General features: G+C 36.0%; 1 protein-coding gene across 1 annotated transcript; it reads left to right on the top strand.

The window, feature by feature from the left end:
• The first annotated feature begins 16965 nt into the window (after positions 1-16965).
• Positions 16966-20167, top strand: FOXL3 (forkhead box L3). The gene is made up of 3 exons (XM_072416790.1): positions 16966-17073; positions 17762-17930; positions 18955-20167. Exons 1-3 carry the CDS (start codon positions 16967-16969, stop codon positions 19423-19425), a joined length of 747 nt encoding a protein of 248 aa, XP_072272891.1. The 5' UTR covers position 16966; the 3' UTR covers positions 19426-20167.
• Positions 20168-22144: the final 1977 nt, after the last annotated feature.

Below are 22144 nucleotides of genomic sequence, written 5' to 3'. Positions count from 1 at the left end.
TAATTCTGCCCCTTTTAGGGCTAATAGGAAAAACTACTGTTGAAAAAAGACAACGGAGGATAGAGAATGCCATGTGGGACATTAAAAAATGTGAAAAAAATAAATAGTTTTCATGGAGCTTGGAGAGCAACATTACCATAAATAAATTGTTTAAATAACATGCTTGGGGATGCCTTAAAGCTGTGCACGATGTTACAGTCCTATTTTAAGATTCTCAGCAACAGCATACACATGCAGAGCATATTTTACTGTGTATTTTTTTTTATTTTTACTTTAAGAATAACTTGACTTGCATACAACATTATTTTAATTTTTAAAAAATGCTATTTTTTAAATGCCCACACACTTTTTCCTCCAGAAAATAGGACAATAGTTTGCTGTGGTTTTCCCTGGCCACTATCATGACATTTTTAATAAGGTAGAATTGTCCGAAATGCAAAGAATACAGATGGCGGATTTACTGAAAGAATTACCAAAAGGTTCACTGCAAAATATTATTGATAAACAGAATGACTGAATAAACAGGATATGCTGGAGACTAGGGATGAGCGTGAAATTTTTTAAATTCGGTCTCACTGTAAATTAGGCCGTTCTCGCTTACCAAACATGTAGGCGAGAGTGGCCTTTGTAAATTTGGACGGTGAGACTGAATCTTTTGGACCTGCAAGACCAATCAGGGGAGGAGCTGTCAGCTCCGCTAGTCTGATTGCTGTTGCAGTCCTGTACTATGTGTTCCTGGATAGAGTTTCTCTAACCAGGAACACAGTGCGAGTCTCGCTGGCTGCTTATGAATGAATGCAGCGTGGGAAAAATCCTCTGATTTTTCCCATGGCCTCATTCATTAATAAACGCAAGCTGCATGACTCACTCTGCCAAGAGGAGTATCGTGGCTGCATTTATGAATGGAGCCATGGGAATCCTCTCAGTGAGGGATCCATGGGTACTAATATTATATTGTAGCTTACCAATCTATTTATTTGTACACATTAAACATTACATTTTCAGCTTAAGAAAATGACCAGCATAAAAATTCCAGTTAAAATTGCCTGCAATACAGTGATACAGTGTCATGTCAGCAGTAATTATCTTCTTCCAAGAGATCGTCTGTTAGCTGTAAATTCCCAGCTCAACATGATATATTATTGAAGAGAGAAGGACATGTTTGTAGCACAAATAGGAGGAGCAGCCAAAGTGACCACCATGGTCCCTTCACCAAGGATACAGTGAAGTGAATGAATGTAGCCACTCTAAAATAGGGAATGTGTTTTATTTTTGGTACATCATGTCCTTCTGAAGAAGCCTTCGGGTGAAACGCGTTAATGACTCAAAATTTCTAACTTACATGAAATGTTCAGATTTACATGATTTGTTATGAACAATTATAATAGCATTGTAACACATGCATAGAAACTCTGTGTTTTTTGAAGACTGATTTTAAAATTTTGTAAATGAATAAATTATGTGGATTATTTTAATATTGAATGTTTGATTGGTAAGACACCTAAAAATCCTAGGATATAATGGTTTGGAACAAAAAAAAGAAATGCAGCTATCATTTAAGGACTATCAAGTTGCTACATGTTACATTTTTGATTTGGGGTTTTTAGATACTTGTTAATGTCAGTTAAATGAAGAAGCTTGAATTCAAGGTCTACTTTTCACAAGGCAAATTTGAGCAAAGAAAAAACAACATATAAAGATTTCATTTAAAAATGCCTTTAAATGCCCTCAGTAGCAAATAGTAATAATTCTATCCTATGCCAATCAATAGAAGAGAGAGCTGGAAAAGGGCATTAAGACTCATCAATCTTTGTCCCAAGCCAAATAATTTGCAGTTGTACAAGAAGGGCAAAATCGAAGCTTGGCTAATGCTATCTAAAATTCTTTCTGGAAAACAGGTAATAGTAATTTGATTCCCCCCTGATTTATTATCTAGGTACTTTGCTTTAGGATGTGCATTAATCTATTATTTTATTGGTAAGGCATTATACAAAGCCGTTACTGTACTTGGTAATATGATGAAGACCTCACAGTGCTCAGGAGCTAATATGACATTCTGTGAACATTCTAATAGTTAATTTATAGGACCTGTAGAGGAATTTTGTGAGATGATTTGCAGAACAAACACTATTGACATTAATGTATCTCCTGGGTATGCTCATATATAATATGTTACATACGTAGTGCTGGTGAAGGACCGCATGGTGCCTGATTTTAACCTTTCTATACCAGCATCATCTCTATCCCTTTAGCCATAAAGACTTAGAAACAATGAGCTCTGGGACAATTACTCAAGCAGGAAATTAGATTTTTGGATGTTTTGTATGTACACATAAGTTACAGAACAACCCTGGGTTGCCATATGGCAAGGATGAAGAACCCTTAAACCTTTGTGAAAGGGAGCCTGAATGATAAAGGTATGGTATTTTAAAGGGTTATATACCAGTGGTCACCAACCTTTTCAGACCTACAGACCACTAAATGTACAGAATCCGGACCATGCATGCCTGGGGAGTCGTGTCTGACTCAAAGTAACTTCCTTCAGAAAGATGTCATGATGCTAGAACATGCCGAATCTCCCATCGCAGGCTCAGATCAGAGACTCAACCAGCCCACCGCCCTGAGCCTGCAATGGGAGAGTGAGCGGGTTGTGTCCATAGGGGGGACATGGTCCATCTGGTGTCCCCCCCATCAGTGTCCTTTCCCTGACCACCAAATTTTCAGTTGGTGACCACTGTTATATACAGTAGATATGAACTTTAATTATTTGTATATTTAGATTGGGTATTATGTGGGCATTTATTAGTATGTTTGTTGTGGTGGTGGGGTGGCGGTAAATATATATACAGGTTATGTAAAATGTTTACCACATGTAAGTAAGCCATATACCCAGTGAATAAGTTAAGTTGCGAAAAATGTACCGATTATAACACAGAATTGCCAATATAGTCTTTGCAAATTAAAGGCTTTCTCAGTGCATATTACAATCTTTTCAATATTGATGGAAAAGATGGCGGTGGGTGGCAAAATTGCTACCCCACCTAGACCACATCCATTATTGGTATCACCATACAAGCAAATGCTATCCAAACTTAACTGTACTATGGTGTGATTGCTCCACTGTATAAGACCTTCCATATATAAATACATCTTAAAAGTGATTAGTGAAGGGTTGTAAATGCATTCCTGAAACATCTTCAGAATTTTCTAATAAGGTGTCCAATGGGTTGTGCCAGGAGAGACATGTTAATGGAAGGCTTTTGCTGGGCTCATTCCAATCCCCATCAATACCAATGGAAAAGATAGTAGTGGGACAACAAAGTTGCCACATTATATAAGGTCTTATTCTGCCTTAATCCATTTTTGGTGTGACCATGCAAAGCAAAGGATGGCCATCTAATATGTACTCTGCTGTCCGTGCTTCACTGTATATGTCCCTTGTAATAAGAAAACACTGACTGTAGGCTAAGGGGTTCTGTAGGCATTCCTAAAACATCTTCAGAATATTTAATTCAAGCCAATACTATCTAGACCTAGATTGGTCATACTTGGCCTGTTAGTGGCAACCAATGGAACAGATTGAATTTAAACATTGTCAAAGCTTGTAGACATGTGGGAGGTTAAAAAAAGATTGATTTTTTGCACATTCATCCATTGGAAGCATATACTATCATATTTGGCCTGTTGGTAGCAACCAATGCAATGGGTTGTATTGAACATTCTTTGTCAAGCTTAATAAACTATCAGATGTGAGGTTAACAAAAGGTTGATTATATGAACATTCATCCATGGGAAACATTTACTATCATACTCTGTGATACTGAGATGAATCACTCTTCTATAGAAAATTTCATCTGTCAAATTATGGAGAAGATTGAAGCTGGTCTTCATGCTCACCACGTGATGAAAGACTGATAAACCATTTTACTGCCTTCCCTTCTTGGTAAGACATCTGCATGTCCATGACTTTCCTTTAAAAAAGCAAGATTGTCAAAGTTTCACTTCTTGATATTCAGGAGATAGGTATTTGACTTGTCTGCTGGCAAAACCGGCTACAAAGCAGTGGAGCGCTGATTTACTAAGGACTACTAGCTTATTAGAAAAATATGTTTTTGTACAACGATGGTAAATGCAAAGTGTCAACTACCTAGCCATCTAATCTAATAGGATTAAGCAGCACTGGCAGAAATAAAAGGCTCTCTTTAAAAATGCATTACTGGGGCTCCTGTCTGCTTGTGTGTTCATCCATAATTGAGAAGTGCATATCTCTGAAGAAGATATTAATTTTTGAAAGTGTGCACACGCATTGTACAGTCTTTTAAAACAAAGGCGAAGTTCACAATGAATGTTTTATCGAGGACTTTAAAAAAAAAAAAAAAAAAAAGATACACTTTTCATTTCTCAGACAAGAACTCTCCCAGGGATCATTTTAATCTGTTGCGTAACCAGAAAATATAAAGCGGGGTAATGCCAATCCACAAGACGAGGGAGGAAAATAATCTCTCTGTGTGTAATGAAGCCTATTTCCAGCTTCAAGTAAGAAATGGTATAAAAAGAGCTTAGGCATATTTGAATATAGTGTATGACTGAGCCATTTTCATCTAAATTAAGAAAAAGAAAATCATAGTTTGAATTAAAAAAAATGTCAGTCTGTGTATGATTTTAAAGGGATATTTCAAGATCTATAAGAAAAACTATTTCTGTATTCAAAAATAAATGTTTTTGTGATTTGTGATGTGCTATGTAATATTTTATTTGATACAGTCTAATTTTTAAAAAGTATTCGCTGTTTAAGGCACATTAAATGATGATCTCATTCCACCATCTAGAGGAAATCTGAAAAATTGCAAGCTTTTTATTTATTTGTTTTTTTTTTTCTTTGTTTATATTTTTGTTTTGTTTTTGTTTTTTCTACTTTTAAGCATTTATAAAGTATTGACAATGTTCACAGTGCCTCCAATGTGCATAAATCAACTCGGATTAGTTTCTTTATGTAGCCACAATTTCATTTTTGAGCCCAGCACACCCAGTCAGTTTTGGTGAAAGGTTACCTACCGGTGGCAATTAGACTAATCCTAAACTAGTTTGAGGCCCACTGACATTTACATTAAGAAACTTCCCATTCTGAAAACGTTTGTAAAATACACCATAGGATGTAGAGTTCCATACTGATTTTAAGAGAAGAAAAACATAGTTTGATCACTGCTAATAGGGTTGCAATATTTCTTACTACCACAATAGATCATGGGATTATTAATTAAATTGTGATAAAAATTTTGCAGTTTTGTTCATGCTTTAAAATAGTGAACTAGTTAATTCCCTTTGCACACTTATATGATCCAGTGCCAGCCATCTACGCTAATGCTAAATACATTGGCAGGAGCTCTACCCAGGTGGACGGATTCCCTTTATAATTTAACTCTTATAATTTTGTATTCATCTTAAAATATGCAACATTGGATATTTATCTCAGCAAGACTTGTCTTAAAAAGAGAAAATGTGTGAAAACAACTGAAAAACAATAAGTACATCTTAAAAAAATTAATTGATTTATTAAAGCTCTCCAAGATTGAAGAAGGTAGACTATCATAGGAGAACCTGGGTGATCTAGCAAACCCAGAATTGATCTGGTCCAGGATTGAAATATTTGCCAACTATTTGTAATTTTTTTTAAGAAAACCATTCCTGGTTTGCTTTACCACCCAGGTTCTCCCATAATAGTCTATCTTCTCCAGCCTTCGAAAGCTTTAATAAATCGGGCCCATTATATTGTATATAGACCTAAACAGAAAAGATCACATTTATTTACAGCTAAAAAAGACTCTGACATCCCCCTCTCCTCTTCTAATATAGCCAAGACTTTCTAAAATATTCAGTTTTACCACAAAGGCTTCAAACAGCTTTGTAAAAGTTTCCTTTATCTAGTTTTCTAATTACAAAACTTAGCTCTGCATGCAAACCAAGTTCCAATAAAAAGTTTTTATTAGGGAGCTGAAAATATATATATATATATATATATATATATATATATATATATATATATATATTTATATATACAGATATTTTATAAATTGGTTAACCTAAAAATATAAAGTTGACTAAATAACATTTTCTGTCCTTTGAATGTGACTATGGCATGACATGGCTGGCTTTGCTGGTCTTTGCTTTATAAAAGGTAGTTTGTGATGACATCGACATAGCCAACAGGGCAGAACTAACTTGTGGCCTAGCCACTGGACTGACCTGGAGCCTCTCTAAAGATTCCTTTTGCATGAGAAGGGCCCGGAGCCCTCGTGCAGCGATACACTTTTCCCCTTCCTATGTTGGCCGGTGGCTTGACTGACCTCGAATGGATATAGAGATAAGGTTATTAAAATGCTCAAATACAACATGGTTGTTCCAGATACCAGAAGCCAGATACGACCAGGCAACTAATATTTCAGCAATGGAGGCCTTCATGGCAGAGACATTTTAAGAAAGAACATATCAAAATAGGCCTTTGCTGTGGAGCGTACTTGTACTTTAACAGTACAAACTTCTCCATAATCAAGCGTGGTTAGTCAAATAATAAACCAAATTTATTTTATTGATCACTCCAAAGAATATCAAGTTCTTTAGTGATTTGGAGACCTTTTAGGAAAGGCCTATTGTTGGGTTGTGCGCCAGTGAATTGGTATTACTGTTACAGAAGTTGTCTCAGATGGAGAACTCCTTTAACAAGTGGAAAAATTGGAAACATTTAGGACAATTTAACAAAATGGCAAACAAAACTTTTAATGATTTCCTGGTTTAAAAATACCAAACTAACATCATCTGCTAAGCTATTCTGCTGCAGTGCCTGTTTGTTTACATTAATTAGATATTTCAATCTCACGTACAGGTTTTAAGTACCAATTATGCCATCTTTAGGGAAACAAAACTAATTTTCTCTATGCTGTTTTAAATTAGAAACTGTGAAATTTAATTTAGGGGTATGTGTGGTTGTCAAAGTTATTAGCCTTAATTTTACAAGATGAACCAAACATATTTCAGATCACAGATGGTCACTGTCCATGATGCCAGATACTTGTCTTTGCTTCTTTATTTTAGGATTGCGAGGTCTTCAGAAGGGAATAAAATAATCTAAGACACAAAGGATGGCAGAACAAGTATTACCACTGCATAATATTCCCAAAAGGGTCATGGTTCATAGTCTAGGCTTTAAAAAGATGCAACAAACTACATCCTTACCTACTACCCTACCATTCCTCCAAAAAAACTACTGGATCTCAATAAATACAACATACTTTTTAATTTTGTCAGTTATGCTACATCCGTGGTTTGTCACACTTATACAAACTAATTTTTAAACAGTAATTTAAACAATTAAACTCCATTCTCCAAGCTTTCAGCTGACCTCATTCATGATCCCATACCGACATATCTTAAAATTGCTGAATTTCTGTTCATAGTGCTAAAAAGCATAAAAGATCTACACACAACCACATGAGTTACCTCTTTAGTCTTCAGTAGTCAGATGAAGCCCTATGGTTTACCAAAAATGATACATGAGAGATATTTGCTCATCCACCAACATGTAACCCAAATGCTAACACCAACCATGATACCAACTTGATTGTTCATTCATGATCATAATAACTTTTCAATGATTTCTTACCATGATTCCATGAGTTGCATCTGATGTTCAGTATAAGAGTTTAATTCCATTTTAATTTTCATAAGGTTTCAAACAATTTACATTGGAATACTATTTTGTTTGCTTTGTTTTGCTCTCTGATGCCTTGCTCCAGTGATGAAAGGTCTCTGATTCTTAGTGTTGTTCCCTTCTCGGACAATGACAACTCCTGGCAGGCATAATGTCCTCTGTTTTCAGCACTTGGGTGACCACATATACAAGAGTTACATTTTATTTATCAAAGTATTTATACTGTTCACCTAACAAAATGAACTTTCCCATGCCTAGCAAAGGATCATTCACTTAGCTAAGTAATTAAGGTAAAGCTCTGCTGCTTCAGCAATCCAGTCGTATGAAAGCAAAAATCCTGCAAGGAGTTTGTTCTTGTGAAGGTTTCCTATGGGCAATCCAGTTTCCTTTCACATCCTAAAAACATGCAGTTAGGTTAATTGCCTTTTCCCCCCAAATTGTTTATGGACTAAAATAATAACATATGAGTATGGTAGGGACATTAGATTGTGAGCCCATTTGAAGGAAAGTTATTGACATGAATATGGACTTTGTAAAGCGCTGCATTATATGATGGTGACATATTAACACAAAATAATAATAATGTTTTAATGTCACCTTAAACATGAATGGGTATTCTTTGCAAAGTGAATTTTCACTATATTCATTAAACTGGTTAAGTTAATCATCCCTTACAGAGTAATAATTCACGTTGCTAAGTCAATAGTCCAAAGCAATCCTAATTATCTCAGCATCTTAAGGATACCAAAAACAAATAAGAAATAAATATAAAATTAAGTTTTTTTAATGTCGCTTTTCCTTAACACCTTTGTAATTTTTTATTAGATTAACTTTAGTGAGATCAGTGATACTATGTAAATGTTTACAACTTTTTATAAGGAGTATACTGTAATGTTAAATTCTTTTATTGCACTGCTCATGAATGCAAATGTAGCTTATGTAGGAAGGTATACTAAATTTGTGCTCTTTAATCCAGAAGGCCTAGTTTGTGTAAGGGATACATATCATTTTGGTAAACTGCAGTGGTCCCATTTGTATTGTTCTTGGCTTGGTTACAATTTAAAGGGCAACAAAAGACATAAAGCTAAATGCACAGAACTGTTCACCTTATGAATTGTGGAAGTATATATAATTTCTGTGCCCAATAATCCTTGCTGTGCTGCATAAAGACAGTGACATTGTTTAGCAGACCAATGTACCAGTGACCAACCTCCTGCCTATTCCATGGTCCAGGCAAAAAAGACAAAAAGACCTATGTCCAGACTGGGGTCCTAATGGGAAAGTGTTTTGTTTTTTGGTTTGTTGGCAAAATGACAAATTCACGTACAAGTATACAAAAACATGCATAGATTTAATCAACATAATTACTGTACTTTTACATTTTCATACCTTTAGCAGAGTACAGTGACAAGAGTACTATGACATCAGTCAAGCCATTTAGGCGACAAACTGTGGTTACATGGTTGAAATCCTTCAGGAATTTCTTGTTTTCCATTGCATTTCACAAATAGCTTCCTCAGGGGATATAGGGAGGATTTGGAGTTTCTAACTGCTCATATGGTGTGCCAAAAAAGAAGTAAATGTAGTCCTAAGAGAATCAGTATAGATATCTTTTTACAGGATGGTGAACATCAGTAATCTGGTTTCAGAAGGATTCTTTTCAAAATAGCAGAAATTCTTTGAATTCACCAGAATTGGGAGGTGGTGGGTCAGGGGTCGGTGGTGGGAGGTAATCCCCTGCTCAAACCCCTCCTAGGGGTGGGGAGTTTAAAAAAACAATTAAAAAATTATTCATGTAACAACCTTGAATCTTTATTATTTTACCTTATCACACATGTATTCCATCTATACCATTCTATCAGGACACAACAAAGTTGGGCTTTGGCTACACTAAAGGATACTTTTTATAAAAAGAACGCATTATGGTGTGCTTAGTTAGGTAACGTAAAGTAATGTAACTATTATAAATGAGCCCAATACATTTTTAGTTGCACAGCTGTCTGGAATACAGCTGGGAGGGAATTAAAAATATTGTTATTTACTCCAACGTCTTGTATAAATGACAACCATCCCCCACATTTCTTGCCCTTGTGCCACAGAAAAAGCAAGTGTGTGGTAGTCTTACCAATGGGTCAAATACAGAAATAAAATCGTGTGAGAAACTAAAATAACATTTTTTGGCTGGAGTTAGGCTTTAATTTGCCCAGATCCCTAGTTATATGATTTTCTTTGAAAGTTTACAGGCAATGTTCTCAACTCTGTTAAAAGTATTTAGTTGCAAAAGAGATCTGAGGACCTATTGCCCTGTTTACTGGAGCTGGGGAAAAAACATTTTAGGATACTTCGAGCAAGCATGAGGATAAATGAATTCCTGTGTTCACTGCCCTTTAAATTAGACCTTTCTTACATTTGTTCCCTCGGAAGACATTAAAAGTGTTGGTAAATATGAGATCAGTTTACTAGAAGGTGGTCAAAAGCAGATTACCTGCCAAATACGATTTATGTCTCCTCGTTTTGGGGAATGTCTTTTATATACATGAGCTGAGAGTTGTTGCAAGGCCTGGAAGTACCGGAGCAATTTTTAAAAAGAAAATATATAATGCGAAGAGCACAACACGGAACATCTATTCCATTAAGGTAAAGTATTAACTATCTCGCTGTCGCTTTGTTTCCTGCAAACAGGCTCTGCGGAAGGCTTGAGACTCGTGTTTCTTCTACAGTCAGTGCACCAGGCCTGAATAAATTAATCTTTGTGACAGGGTATGTTAGAGGAGAAAATCCATTCCCTTTTCCTGCCTAAACATGTCACTAGTCCAACACCATTGCCCAAAGTAATAGTAAAAACACATGAGTGGGGTTCAATGGCTCCAAGAATAATGCTCAATAAATAACCATATAACAAATAATGATATTAAAAATAATAGTTGAACAATACGTCACTTCAACATCAACAATAACAAATATCCATTTTTTTGGGTCATTGGTCCATGAAGGTACCAAGTTTAGGAGTCACACCAACATTGTATCTGTGCCAGACAATCTTCATGGTAACAATGACCCAGTTGCACCAAACAGGTTCAAAGAGGATTGCAGAACAAAAATGTGGTTTCCACATCCATTTTTGAGACCCTGCACCTGCAAAACGGTCTGCAACATTCCAAGCAGCAACGCTTTCCTTGTGGGGAGGTAGGCAAGAAGGTCTTCAGATGCTGCTAACTAGTTTACAAATGTCTCTTCTCTGATTTATACTGTAAATTACTGTGTAAAATAATTGTCAAAATTATTATTATTATTATAAATAATTTATATAGCTCCAACATATTACGCAGCGCTGTACAATAATTAGGGGTTGCAAATGACAGACTAATACAGACAGTGATACAGGAGGAGAGGACCCTGCCCCGAAGAGCTTACAATCCAGCCAGTCTCCATCCATTAGGTATGAAAACATCCTCCCCATTCCTTTTAACCTCAAAAGCCTTGCCACCCTCTGTCATGTGGCCCTTCACCTATTTCTCTTTTATCATTTCTTTAAGCTATTTTTTTAAATTCAAAAAAAACTCTCTGGTGTTAGGGCCTATGTAATGTTTTATTGTACCAGTGAAAAAGAAGGGAAGGGGAGAAGAATTATTTGTGGTGATCTGGCACAGATGGGAGTGGAACTGTTTGTGGAGGATTCCGCGGTGGCAGTTTACAAAGCGCATCCCAGAGCCAAAACAGCATGCAAGAAGAAAAACACAAAGGGACCACCAAGTCATTGGGAAAGCAGCTCTGATTTTCAGAGAAGCAGCAAAGTCGGCCATGGTAAAAAGGCCACCAGACAGCCAAAGCAGAAGGACAATAGACTAATGATGGTAGTAAACTAAGACGGCAAGCAACATACACCTTGATTCAAAAGGGTACAGGTGTCATTACCAACAAATCCAAGCTGACTATTGCCACTATTATAAATATTACACTGTACTAAAAATCACCTAAAATATATTATAATGATTACATTCACAATTGTAGTATAATAATGTATTATCTTCATGTTTGCAATAGAAAATAGGGGATCTCTTAGGTTGAAATGTAAGGAAAATGTAAGGGGTGTCCTTATATCTTAACATTGAGGGTCAGGGTTATCTTGCAGAAGCATCCACTTATACTCCAATATACTCCTCCAATATTGCACTTCATGGGGCCTGGTATGGCACCACTGCATGCTTGGATAAAGGCTAAGACTAATTTAAGAGTATTGCCATTTGTTTTTTGATCAAATAAATACAGTCCTAAAGCAACCCCCAGCAGATTAATTTAATGTATTATGTATTTCTATTATTGGTCTAAAAACTGCATAATCATTCAGCTTTCCATGCCTTTTATAGACAGCACTTTGCCTATTAGTCCTAAAGAATAGGATATGTCCAACTTTCCCATTAATCAACATATATTCTGCCACAATTTCCTAATTTCCTTGAAAATTTGTGGAAATCCTGAAAATGTACTCATTCCTACCAAAGGTAAAAGCCTGTCCCCTATCTTTTGTTCTGCTGACAGCTGTAACATTTTGAATCTTCCATCACTTTCTATTCCAGTAGCAATGCTCTCTGGAAAGGTCCTTACTACTACACTGAAATGATGTTAGTGCTATTTAGTTAAGTAGTTGGAATGATTTCTTCCTAGGGGGAGTACCCATTAAAGCCTAGACTCAGAAGGGCTAAATTATGCAAGTCCTCATTCAATCCAGAAGACCACTGGCATTCCTTGATGGAAAAGAAAATACTGCAAATCCAGCGTCTAAGTCTACGTACACATGTCCCAGAACATGACGTTTGTACAGCACTCTTGATTCATCGTTTATGGATCTATCCTGGCAGATCCATTGACAATCGTAATGGAAGTGAAGGGGAGAGAACGCAGCAGGGTGCTGCTCCGTCGTTCTCTCCCTTCCCTTTTCCATAGAGCAGAGCGGCGCTGTATGTACATTGTCATTGGAAAGGAACCTTTTCAATGTCAATTATTAAACGTGTGTACGCAGCCAAACTCTGAATTTTTTATTTCATGTAACAATGGCCAGGTAATTCGCTTTAACATTAATACACAAATCCTCCTAAAACAAATGCCAACAACCTTGACCTCTTTTAGCCAGCTGCAGACTGATGGAATGCGGTGCGGTTTACTGGTTAATACCACCCAATGTTGGAAAACTCTGTATCTAGCCTGCAAAATGTTGGTATCTGCTTTAAACCTCATCTGCCACACTGAATCAATGAAAAACAAGAAACAGCTGCAAATCTTTTCCATGCGCTACACGTATATAATGAAATGTTCATAAAAAACCAGCATCAAAACCAGCAGCTTTTCAGAATCTGCCTGTCACTGTCTGCGCCGGCTTAATCAACGACACCTGTTTATCAAGCAGAGATGTAACAATAAACACATGCTTCAATCACATAGGCATGGCTATATTACTGCACACATCAGAAAGCACAGGTAAACAGTGCAACAAACAATTTAGTTATCATTATCACGCAGCATGAAGTGTACATTTTTCTTAGCAGCTGGTGATTAGCTTGTGGTAGAATACTGTACGTCCTGTGGCTCCCATATCAAACAATGTCACAACATATAACAAGCTCCAATGTTGTTCTTCATAGAAAATATAAGCAAGGCTTCCATTGTTAAAAAAGGAAAAAAAAAGCTGCCAGACCTCTTCTTGTAGTTTGGAATCTGAATGGTTGGAGGACCTGAATTCTATTTTTTCTACCCCCAGTTTAATTCTGTAATTGTTTATAAGGAGCATCTCTACTCAAGCCAAAGAAACCTTTTCACTCATTTCACTAAAAGATTCAGATTTTCAGCCCAGTGTTTGGTGTTGTTGACCTTACTTTACATGTATCCCTAGAAATATTAGTTGGCTTAGGCATAAAATAATTTTTTTCTACCAAAATCTCTATAATCATTAATATGGCAACAACTTGATTAAAAAGTCCAAAATGGTTATGATGGGCTAATGTATCTTCTATTGTAAGACTTTGTTTATCTGAATGTAATTGCACGATAATTGTTAAGTAATGTTGAGTTAGTTTCTGTATCTCAGTATTGTTTAATTGTTAGTATGTGATATGTTGATATTTTCTGTTATGTTGTAATTGATTGTTTATAAATTCCTCTGTTGTTTGTTTTAAAAATAAATAAAAATTATTTAAAATAAAAAAAAGTCCAAAATGGCCCATCAAAGCAATTTTTGGGCAAAGTCAACATGGCAGCAGTGATAGAGTTCAGGGGATATCTCATTTAGATAATTAATAGAAGTGGAGATATGGAACTATGGGTGGCGCCTTTATTAACCTCGGGAAATATGATAGTTGAAGAACAACATTTTCAAGTGAATAGTTTATTGAATGAACCTCAAATTATAAAAAACATAGTCAATATCACAGCACAACGACTAGCATTTTGGAAGTTGCCATGTCTTTCCTACGACAGGTTTCCTTTAAAGGATAGCTGTAATTTTACATGCAGTGCAATTATGTTGTGTATACCCTTCTCCGGAGCTAGAGTTACCTATCTTTCCCCAATACAAATACTAGACTAAAATTGGTGGCCATGATCCTGCTAATTATATATAGTGCTGCCCTGGCTGTACCATTGCATTAAAGCCCCCTAGACTTGTGGATGAATCCAAAAAAATAAATCTATGGGGGGGGGGGGGATAGTTTGGCCAAGGGAAAAGGGCATACAGTTATCATAACATGTCCTGTACAAAAGGTATCCTTATCAGTTATCAGCTACAAGTTCACCTGTTCTCCCTCCAGCCCTCTGAAAGCCGCACAGCTGCTGCTGCAAATTCATATGCACTTGCATCCTTTTGCATTCAGTAATGAATGTTCATTTTCTATAGCCTCTCAATGCAGGATTAAAGACAGATGAATAAGACCCGGTGCAGAATTTTGAGCTGTGTCACTGGATGCATGTTATTGTACCAAGGCACCACAATGATTATTTCAATGCAACTTCACCTTTATTTTTGACCGCATCCCCATACACATTTGGTTTATATGTTTGCTTTGTGATGCGAAAAATCCCAGGTCCATTGAGGTGTGTTAGAAATTGAGAAATGTGCAGTCGGATGCTATTAAAATTAAATAGCACTGCAACTCACCACAGTTTATGTGTTACTGTGTGCTGTTTAAATGCATTATAAATTAGGCAAATCTGCTAAAAGAATTTGCAGGGTGGTAGATAGATGTGCATGAGTCAATTTTTTTTTAAATGACAGGTCCCCTTTGAATTTTACTATGTTTTTACTTTTCATCTTAAGGATTTGGATTTTATTTATTTATTTGCAAAATGATTTGCTTAAGGATTTGTTTTTTATTTATTTATTTGCTAACAAATGATAGAATTAAAATTATATTTTAGGCATACCATCGACAGCTTGCAGCATTTAATTGAATTCTTGCTTTGTAATGTAAATCACAGTGTTGTCTAGACAAAATGATTTCTACCCCAAAATTATACATGTAATTCATTGTACGCTGCATGCTTCCCACAAATGATGCTGTGCCAATCAAATAAACTGAACTTATTTAACCTTTCAGCATGTTGTACATACTAGGGTGTAAAAGCCCACATTACTCAAGCATGTCAAAATATAAAAACCCAGATTACTCTTTCTTCCTCACCCCACACTTTTCTTTCCTCAATCTCATCTCTCTCTTCCTTCCTTCCTTCCTTCCTTACTTCCTTCCTTCCTTCCTTCCTTCCCTCCTTCCCTTTTGTTCTCCTGTCCTTTTCATTCCTTCCTTCCCTTTTGTCCTCCTGTCTTTCCTTTCCTTCCACCTTTCCATCCCCCTATCCTTTATACCTATCCTCCCTTCATTTCTTCCTCTGTTCTCTTCCTTCTATGTCCTTCTTTTTTTCCTTCATTCCTCCCTTCCCTTCTTTCTTCTTCCCCTGTTGTCCTCCTGTCCTTCTTCCTTCCCATTTCCTTTGTTCATTCCTCCCTTCCTTCCTTTCTTTCTCACCTTTTGTCCTACTGTCTTTCTTTCTACCCTTTTCCTTCCACCTTTCCATCCTCTTATCTTTATACTTATACTTATTATCTTTATCCTCCCTCCCTTTCTTCCTCTCGTCTCCTCCTTCTCTGTCCTTCTGCTTTTCCCTCCTTCCTTCTTTTCCTCTCTCTATCCCATCTATCTTACTTCCACCTTTCCATCCTGCATCCCTTACTTACTATCCTTCCTTCCTTCCTTCCTTCCTTCCTTCCTTCCTTCCTTCCTTTCTTTCTTTCTTTCTTTCTTTCTTTCCTACCCCTCCTTTCTTTATGTCTCACTTAGATCCTGGCTTGTGCCCTGGAAAATTACCACATCATCTTTATCACACCCCCATCACCTATTTTAGTTCTTCTCAGGTCCAGCAAAGCTGATTTCTATTTACATGAAATGTCCCATAAACATTGCAAAGAGCAAAAGAAAACTCTTGCATTGTTACAATTTTGGATGCTAAGTCAGAAGGCCATTAGACTAATTCATCCTTCACATCAAAGCCCACACACAGACAGCTCTGCAGCCTCCAGCTATTTTCCTTTGACTCTGCTTCTTGACAGCGGTCCTTCATATCTGCAGCTCTGTACTCTTTTGAAAAATATTGCTGCCTCCTTATTAAAAGGCATGGAATCACTATCTGTTATAGCACAGGAAGCATCAGAGCTTTCAAGGTCTGTAACTGACGTGGGTACCTGCAAAGGATGCTCAGTTATCAGAAAATAGCTCAGCAGCCAATCTGTTAACAAAAGTAGAAAAAAAAATCCTTTTATATATGTATTTGCAGAGATCAGGTTTGTTTGCTTTTGTACTGAAAAATATCCTTGTTTCCTCCCCAACATCTTTACTGTCTGCATCAGGACCACCCAGAGAGTACATTTCAATGTGAGAGGTTTTGCAAAGTTCAAAGGTTCACAATAAAACTACCCAATTTAATCAGTTATTCGCTGTCTTTCTTATATCCAGATTGGATGCAAACAAAAAAATCCCAACAGACTTGCTGTCTGGAAGTCAGGAATTTTAAGAGTACAACCTCTACTCAAGTAAAAGGGAGGGGGAAGTGGAGTGGGAGTCCAAGCTTGGAAAGGGAGAGCCACACAGAGCATCCCACCTCTCTCTCCCTCCCAGGAGCTGCAACATACAGGACCCAACACACCAACAGAGTCACCAGAGCCATACACCAGAGCCATATACCAGAGCCAGAGACCAGAGCCATACAAGCACCTGCACTATGTTTGACCACACTCAATACCCATATAACTGCTTCAACTATGATGGAGATGATTACCCAACCTGCAGCTCTGATGAGGAGAAGAAGTGCACCAGACCTGCTTATAGGTAAGAAACTTCTGCACAGTATTAGAAATAATGATTTACACTTCTCTTCTACAGGTACTGATTACATTTAATTCACTTATGACCTTCTAGTACATAATAATATACTTTTTTAGGTTTTTTTTTGTTTGTTTTATTCTAAATAGATTATATATATATATATATATATATATTAAAACAATAGATAATTGTTGGACTGCAAATACATTCTTTATTCTTTTGAATAATATGCACACAAATTTGATAGATTTGATCAATTGGTAGATACATTTGAAACATTGATCAAAAGATAGAATCATTTGATTAATGGAACAATAGATATAATTTATCAATAGATAGCTATATAATGATCAATAGATAAAGTAGATTTTATATAGATTGAGAAAGATAGATAGATAGATAGATCGATAGATAGATAGACAGACAGACAGATAGATAGATAGATAGATAGATAGATAGATAGATAGATAGATAGATACACACATGACTAGGAACATAAATACTACATTTCCAAAGAAAGTAAAAGAAGTACTGTAAGTAAAAGTTGTGAAGTTTCCCAAGTTAGGCAGAGCTGAGAAACTCATTGGTTCTTGCTGTCATTGACTAATCAGTGTGTATAGCATGCATGATGACCTGAGAAAGTTGCATGAAAGGTTACATTTTCTTAATTTAAACTCTGTATTTTTTATAGCTACATTGCATTGATCGCAATGGCAATTCAGCAAAGTCCTGATAGCAGAGTCACCCTGTCTGGGATTTATGATTTTATCATGAAGAAGTTTCCATACTATCGATCAAATCAGAGGGCATGGCAGAACTCCATAAGACACAACCTTTCTCTGAACAGCTGTTTCGTCAAGGTAAATAGAACCTGATAAATGAGTCTATGATATATTGTTTTGTCTGCTCAGTATCAGTACTTCTGTGTGTGTTAGTGTATATAGACACTAGTGTGTGTAGTAGAGTAAATATTTGGAGGCATACCTTCATGATCATTCACTCCAATATCTTTATATAGGATGTATTTTATTTAGAGAAAATCTGAGTTCATTGCAGGACAATTGTGAGTAGATTCAGTATTGATGAGTATGGGTTTCCCAAAGGCTGTTTGTTATACAGTTTGTATGTTGCTTGTCTTCTCAGTTTTGGCATTAATTTTACTTTTTTTTGTGAATACGTAATCAGGTATTATTAAGTCTGCTAACAATATGAATAACAAAGAACACGGTAGTAACGATTAATACCTGTACTATATGTAATCATCAATAAAGACATTGCGTCAAATCAACTGTCATTGATTGACTACTGTCATCAATTATTTATTTTACATTTTATTAAAAAAAATAATTCAAGTTGAATTTTTACTTACTTATGCATTCATTAGAACAATACAGCAGTGATGTATGAATCATGAGGCATGTTTCACAGTTAAGCGGCAGATCATATCGGTTAATGAAAACATTGATGAGCAAATGGATTTGCCAAGAGAGAACCTAAAAAATGTTTTATTTTTTTTATATATGTAGAATTAAATGCATGAAGGTTTACCCAACACACAAAATACACAGAAACTTATAGACACAGTTGATCCAGATGAAGGCAAAAAACATATAAACCATGGTTCAATTTTTGAGAGAGTCTATTGAACAATTTCATAGACTGTGAAGAATCCCCAAATCCTGAGTAACTAGATTACAGAATTGCAATATTATTATATTATTATTATATATAATTATGTTCATCCTACCTGTATAAAATATATAATATAGCGTATATATTGTACTATAGCAGGTTTGTATTTTAGGCTTATGGTATGTCCAATGCTGGTATGCTTCCATGCCCGAAATTTTATGTTAATGCTAACAATCCATTCTATTCCTTTAGGTTCCAAGAACAGAAGGTAATGAAAAGGGGAAAGGAAACTATTGGTCATTTGCCTCTGGATGTGAGTCAATGCTTGACCTCTTTGAAAATGGTAATTTTAAAAGGAGACGGAGAAGGAGGAATATGAAAAAATGTCAGAAGGGCCGAAAGCAAACCCTAGCTAAAACTATTCATTCTGGAGAATTTACCATTATTGGATCTTCAGAACATCTAACACCTCATCATGAACATAGACCCGAACCAAGAACACAAGTGGATTCAGATGGTCTATTCTCCACCACCATCTCCGGCAGACATAGTCAAACCAGTACTTCTGGTCTTGGAAAAACAGATGAGATCAAATTTAGCATTGATTATATATTATCCGCTCCAGATCCTTTACCAATTCTAAGACCCCAACATAACATTTTTGAAAACAAATTTCATATTCTGGACAATCAACAACGGAATTTTCACCTTTGGAGTCTATAACACATGAAGGAACACCTACAATGATTCTGAAGCAATATAAAATGCTTGGTAGTTATGCAGTACATCAATATCACACTTGAACACTTGTAGCTGTAGTCAAGGAATGTAAGCCGTGTGTTTTTCGAATTATTTCCAAAGCACTAATTCAAAGACAACAAACTTTCAAAAAGTATTATATGCTCTAGGTAATCTGGTTCATGTTTTGGTATGGAAAGATAAGTTGCACTCACCCACGAAATACAATAAGAGACTCAAGCTATGTAGATTTGAAGCATCTAAGATGAATATCATTAAGTATATTACCTTCCCCTTTACCAGCAAAATAAGGCTTAAATGCTAGTCTATGATGGTAAGGAATAACCAGAAGTATGTTATTGCATGCTTACTCCCTGCCTCACAGCTTGTTCCACATAGCCAATTGATTGCTTGGTTGCAGTTTCACCAAAATGCATTATATAAAATGCAGGATCACCAGTCCTGCATTGTACATGGGGACATCAAGTATCTGACCACATACCCAGAACAGGATCTTTACCCTGAACTAAACAGTCTATTACCTCTTGATGTGTTGTGTGGGGATGGAAGCATTACATAGTCATTGTTTATTACAGACTTCCTATTTCAATTTGAACATTTATTATACTTCAAACATAAGGCCGGAGTATTCAAGTTTGTTGTTATAAAACATATTATAATAATATATAAAGTAAATATTAAAATACCATATACCATGTAAAGTCAAATATTGGGAAGCCAGGGAACCTAACGAAAGAAATATTTTGTCTAAACAATTCACTAATTCAAATTATAAAAAAAACTTAATAGATTACCAATCATAAATATATCATTTAAGGTATTATCGTGTGTGTAAATCAGAGTATTTAATTTACAGAAATTGTAGAGTAGGAATGGAAGTGAGTAGGAAAAGAGTCATCTTCACAATACATGTTTCTCTTTTACATATTTGTCAGTGATTATAGAAAAAAGAAAAGGATCTGTTATATAAAACAGCCTTGACATTTAAATTGGAAGACAAATGTTGTCAGCACATGCTTTTGTAGACTATGCAGGTCAAAGTCAGAGGTTCTCTTAATACGTATTGAGTTCTTTTTATTTCACATATATGTTGTTCCATTTGCCTGTGGGAGATGGACTTCTCCTGCTGTCATGTTAAACAGGTTATGTGCCCAATTCCCATAGACACCATAGAAGGCAAGGGAGTGAATCAAATGCTTATAATACGTGTGCCTACACTTTGCATCCTGGGGTAGATGGAACCACAGTGAACAAAAGAAAAAAGTATTTGCCTCCATTGGCTAAAGATATCACGTTATGTTCTGAAACACGTAACAAAAAAGTCTGGAAGATCTAATCTCACCTTAGTCTAATATTAAAGTAAAGAACTATATTCAAACAAGTTTTGTCTGGAGCTGGCATAGACCAGATCACTAAAATCTCAAAAATGCTTTAACATGTTAATACAATTTCAAAAGTTGCATCCATGTGCATATTTTTTTTCAATAATCCCTGGTGATTGTACCATGCAGGTTATATGTTATATGGTGTCAAGACCTGTATCCAAATTGAGTTTTTGCATTGCCATTAGTGCCCCTAATGGAGACTACTATTGGCCATGTCTACACATGTTGCACAGGAATGGTCCATGGTTCCATGTCATCAGGAAACTGATCTAGGGCAATCATGCTTAATCTACACTGCAGTGAGTTCATGTAGACGGGGAAAGAGACTGGAACCGGTCTGAGGTGTTATAACGATAGAAAAGAAAGAATAAACTATATGCTGTAAAAAAAAAACATGGAAAAAAATCCAACCCAGTTTAGATCCAGAACTACTTAAACAAGCTACAATAATACATAATAAAAAGCAAAAGCACAAAAAGCAAAACAAAGTTATAAGTATTCTTGGAATCTTGACGGGCTTTGTGTATTTATTTTACAGATGTGCTATACAGTATGAAATGTAGCCTCTGTGTAAGACATTTCTGTACTAAGGACCAGTCACTCGAGCTCTCTCTTTTTGTGCTGGGTAACTTGTATCTGTCCCCTATAGACTTCTGCAGGTAGCTTGTAATAGCACATGGTCCATCCCACATTTATGACAAGCACAGTGATGATGCCACTACTACTTTTATGTTTTTATCCCTTTTGAGTCTATTGAGGGATATATTTATATTGAAGTGCCCAAACTTCAGCTTTAAATGAGTAAATACACCATACAAGTCTATACTTTAGTACCTAAGAATATAAATTGTTATTTCTTATCTGAAGGAGAGGCCGTGATTAAAGGCTAAGAAAAACAAGTAGGAAAATTGCCTTCCCCTGAGCAGTGAAGCCGCAAGCTTGTGCCTAATTTGCCTGTATGGGATGTACAGCCTGATTATAATACACTACAGAGTGACATAAAATCCACAAGCTTCCTAATCATCCACCAACCATACCCACTTAGCACGAGATTAGAAAGCCATAATGTCACCTTTATATGGGTATTAAAACATTTTGCTTTGCACAGACCTATAAAACAGAAATTAAGTTATTAAATATGTTGTTAATACATAGACAGACTCTATATTTTTATAGATTATTTTAAATAGATAAATGCACTTACTGTATATGACTGCATGCAGTATGTTTGTGTCTGATTTGTGTTTTTTACAATGCAGTTAAACGGAACTAAGCATTCCCGTATTTTATTGTCCTTT

The sequence above is a fragment of the Pyxicephalus adspersus genome, chromosome 7 (assembly GCF_032062135.1).
Source record: "Pyxicephalus adspersus chromosome 7, UCB_Pads_2.0, whole genome shotgun sequence".
Taxonomy (NCBI): Eukaryota; Metazoa; Chordata; class Amphibia; order Anura; family Pyxicephalidae; genus Pyxicephalus; species Pyxicephalus adspersus.
The sequence above is the reverse complement of the archived record's forward strand: the minus strand, read 5'-3'. Positions and strand labels throughout refer to the sequence as shown.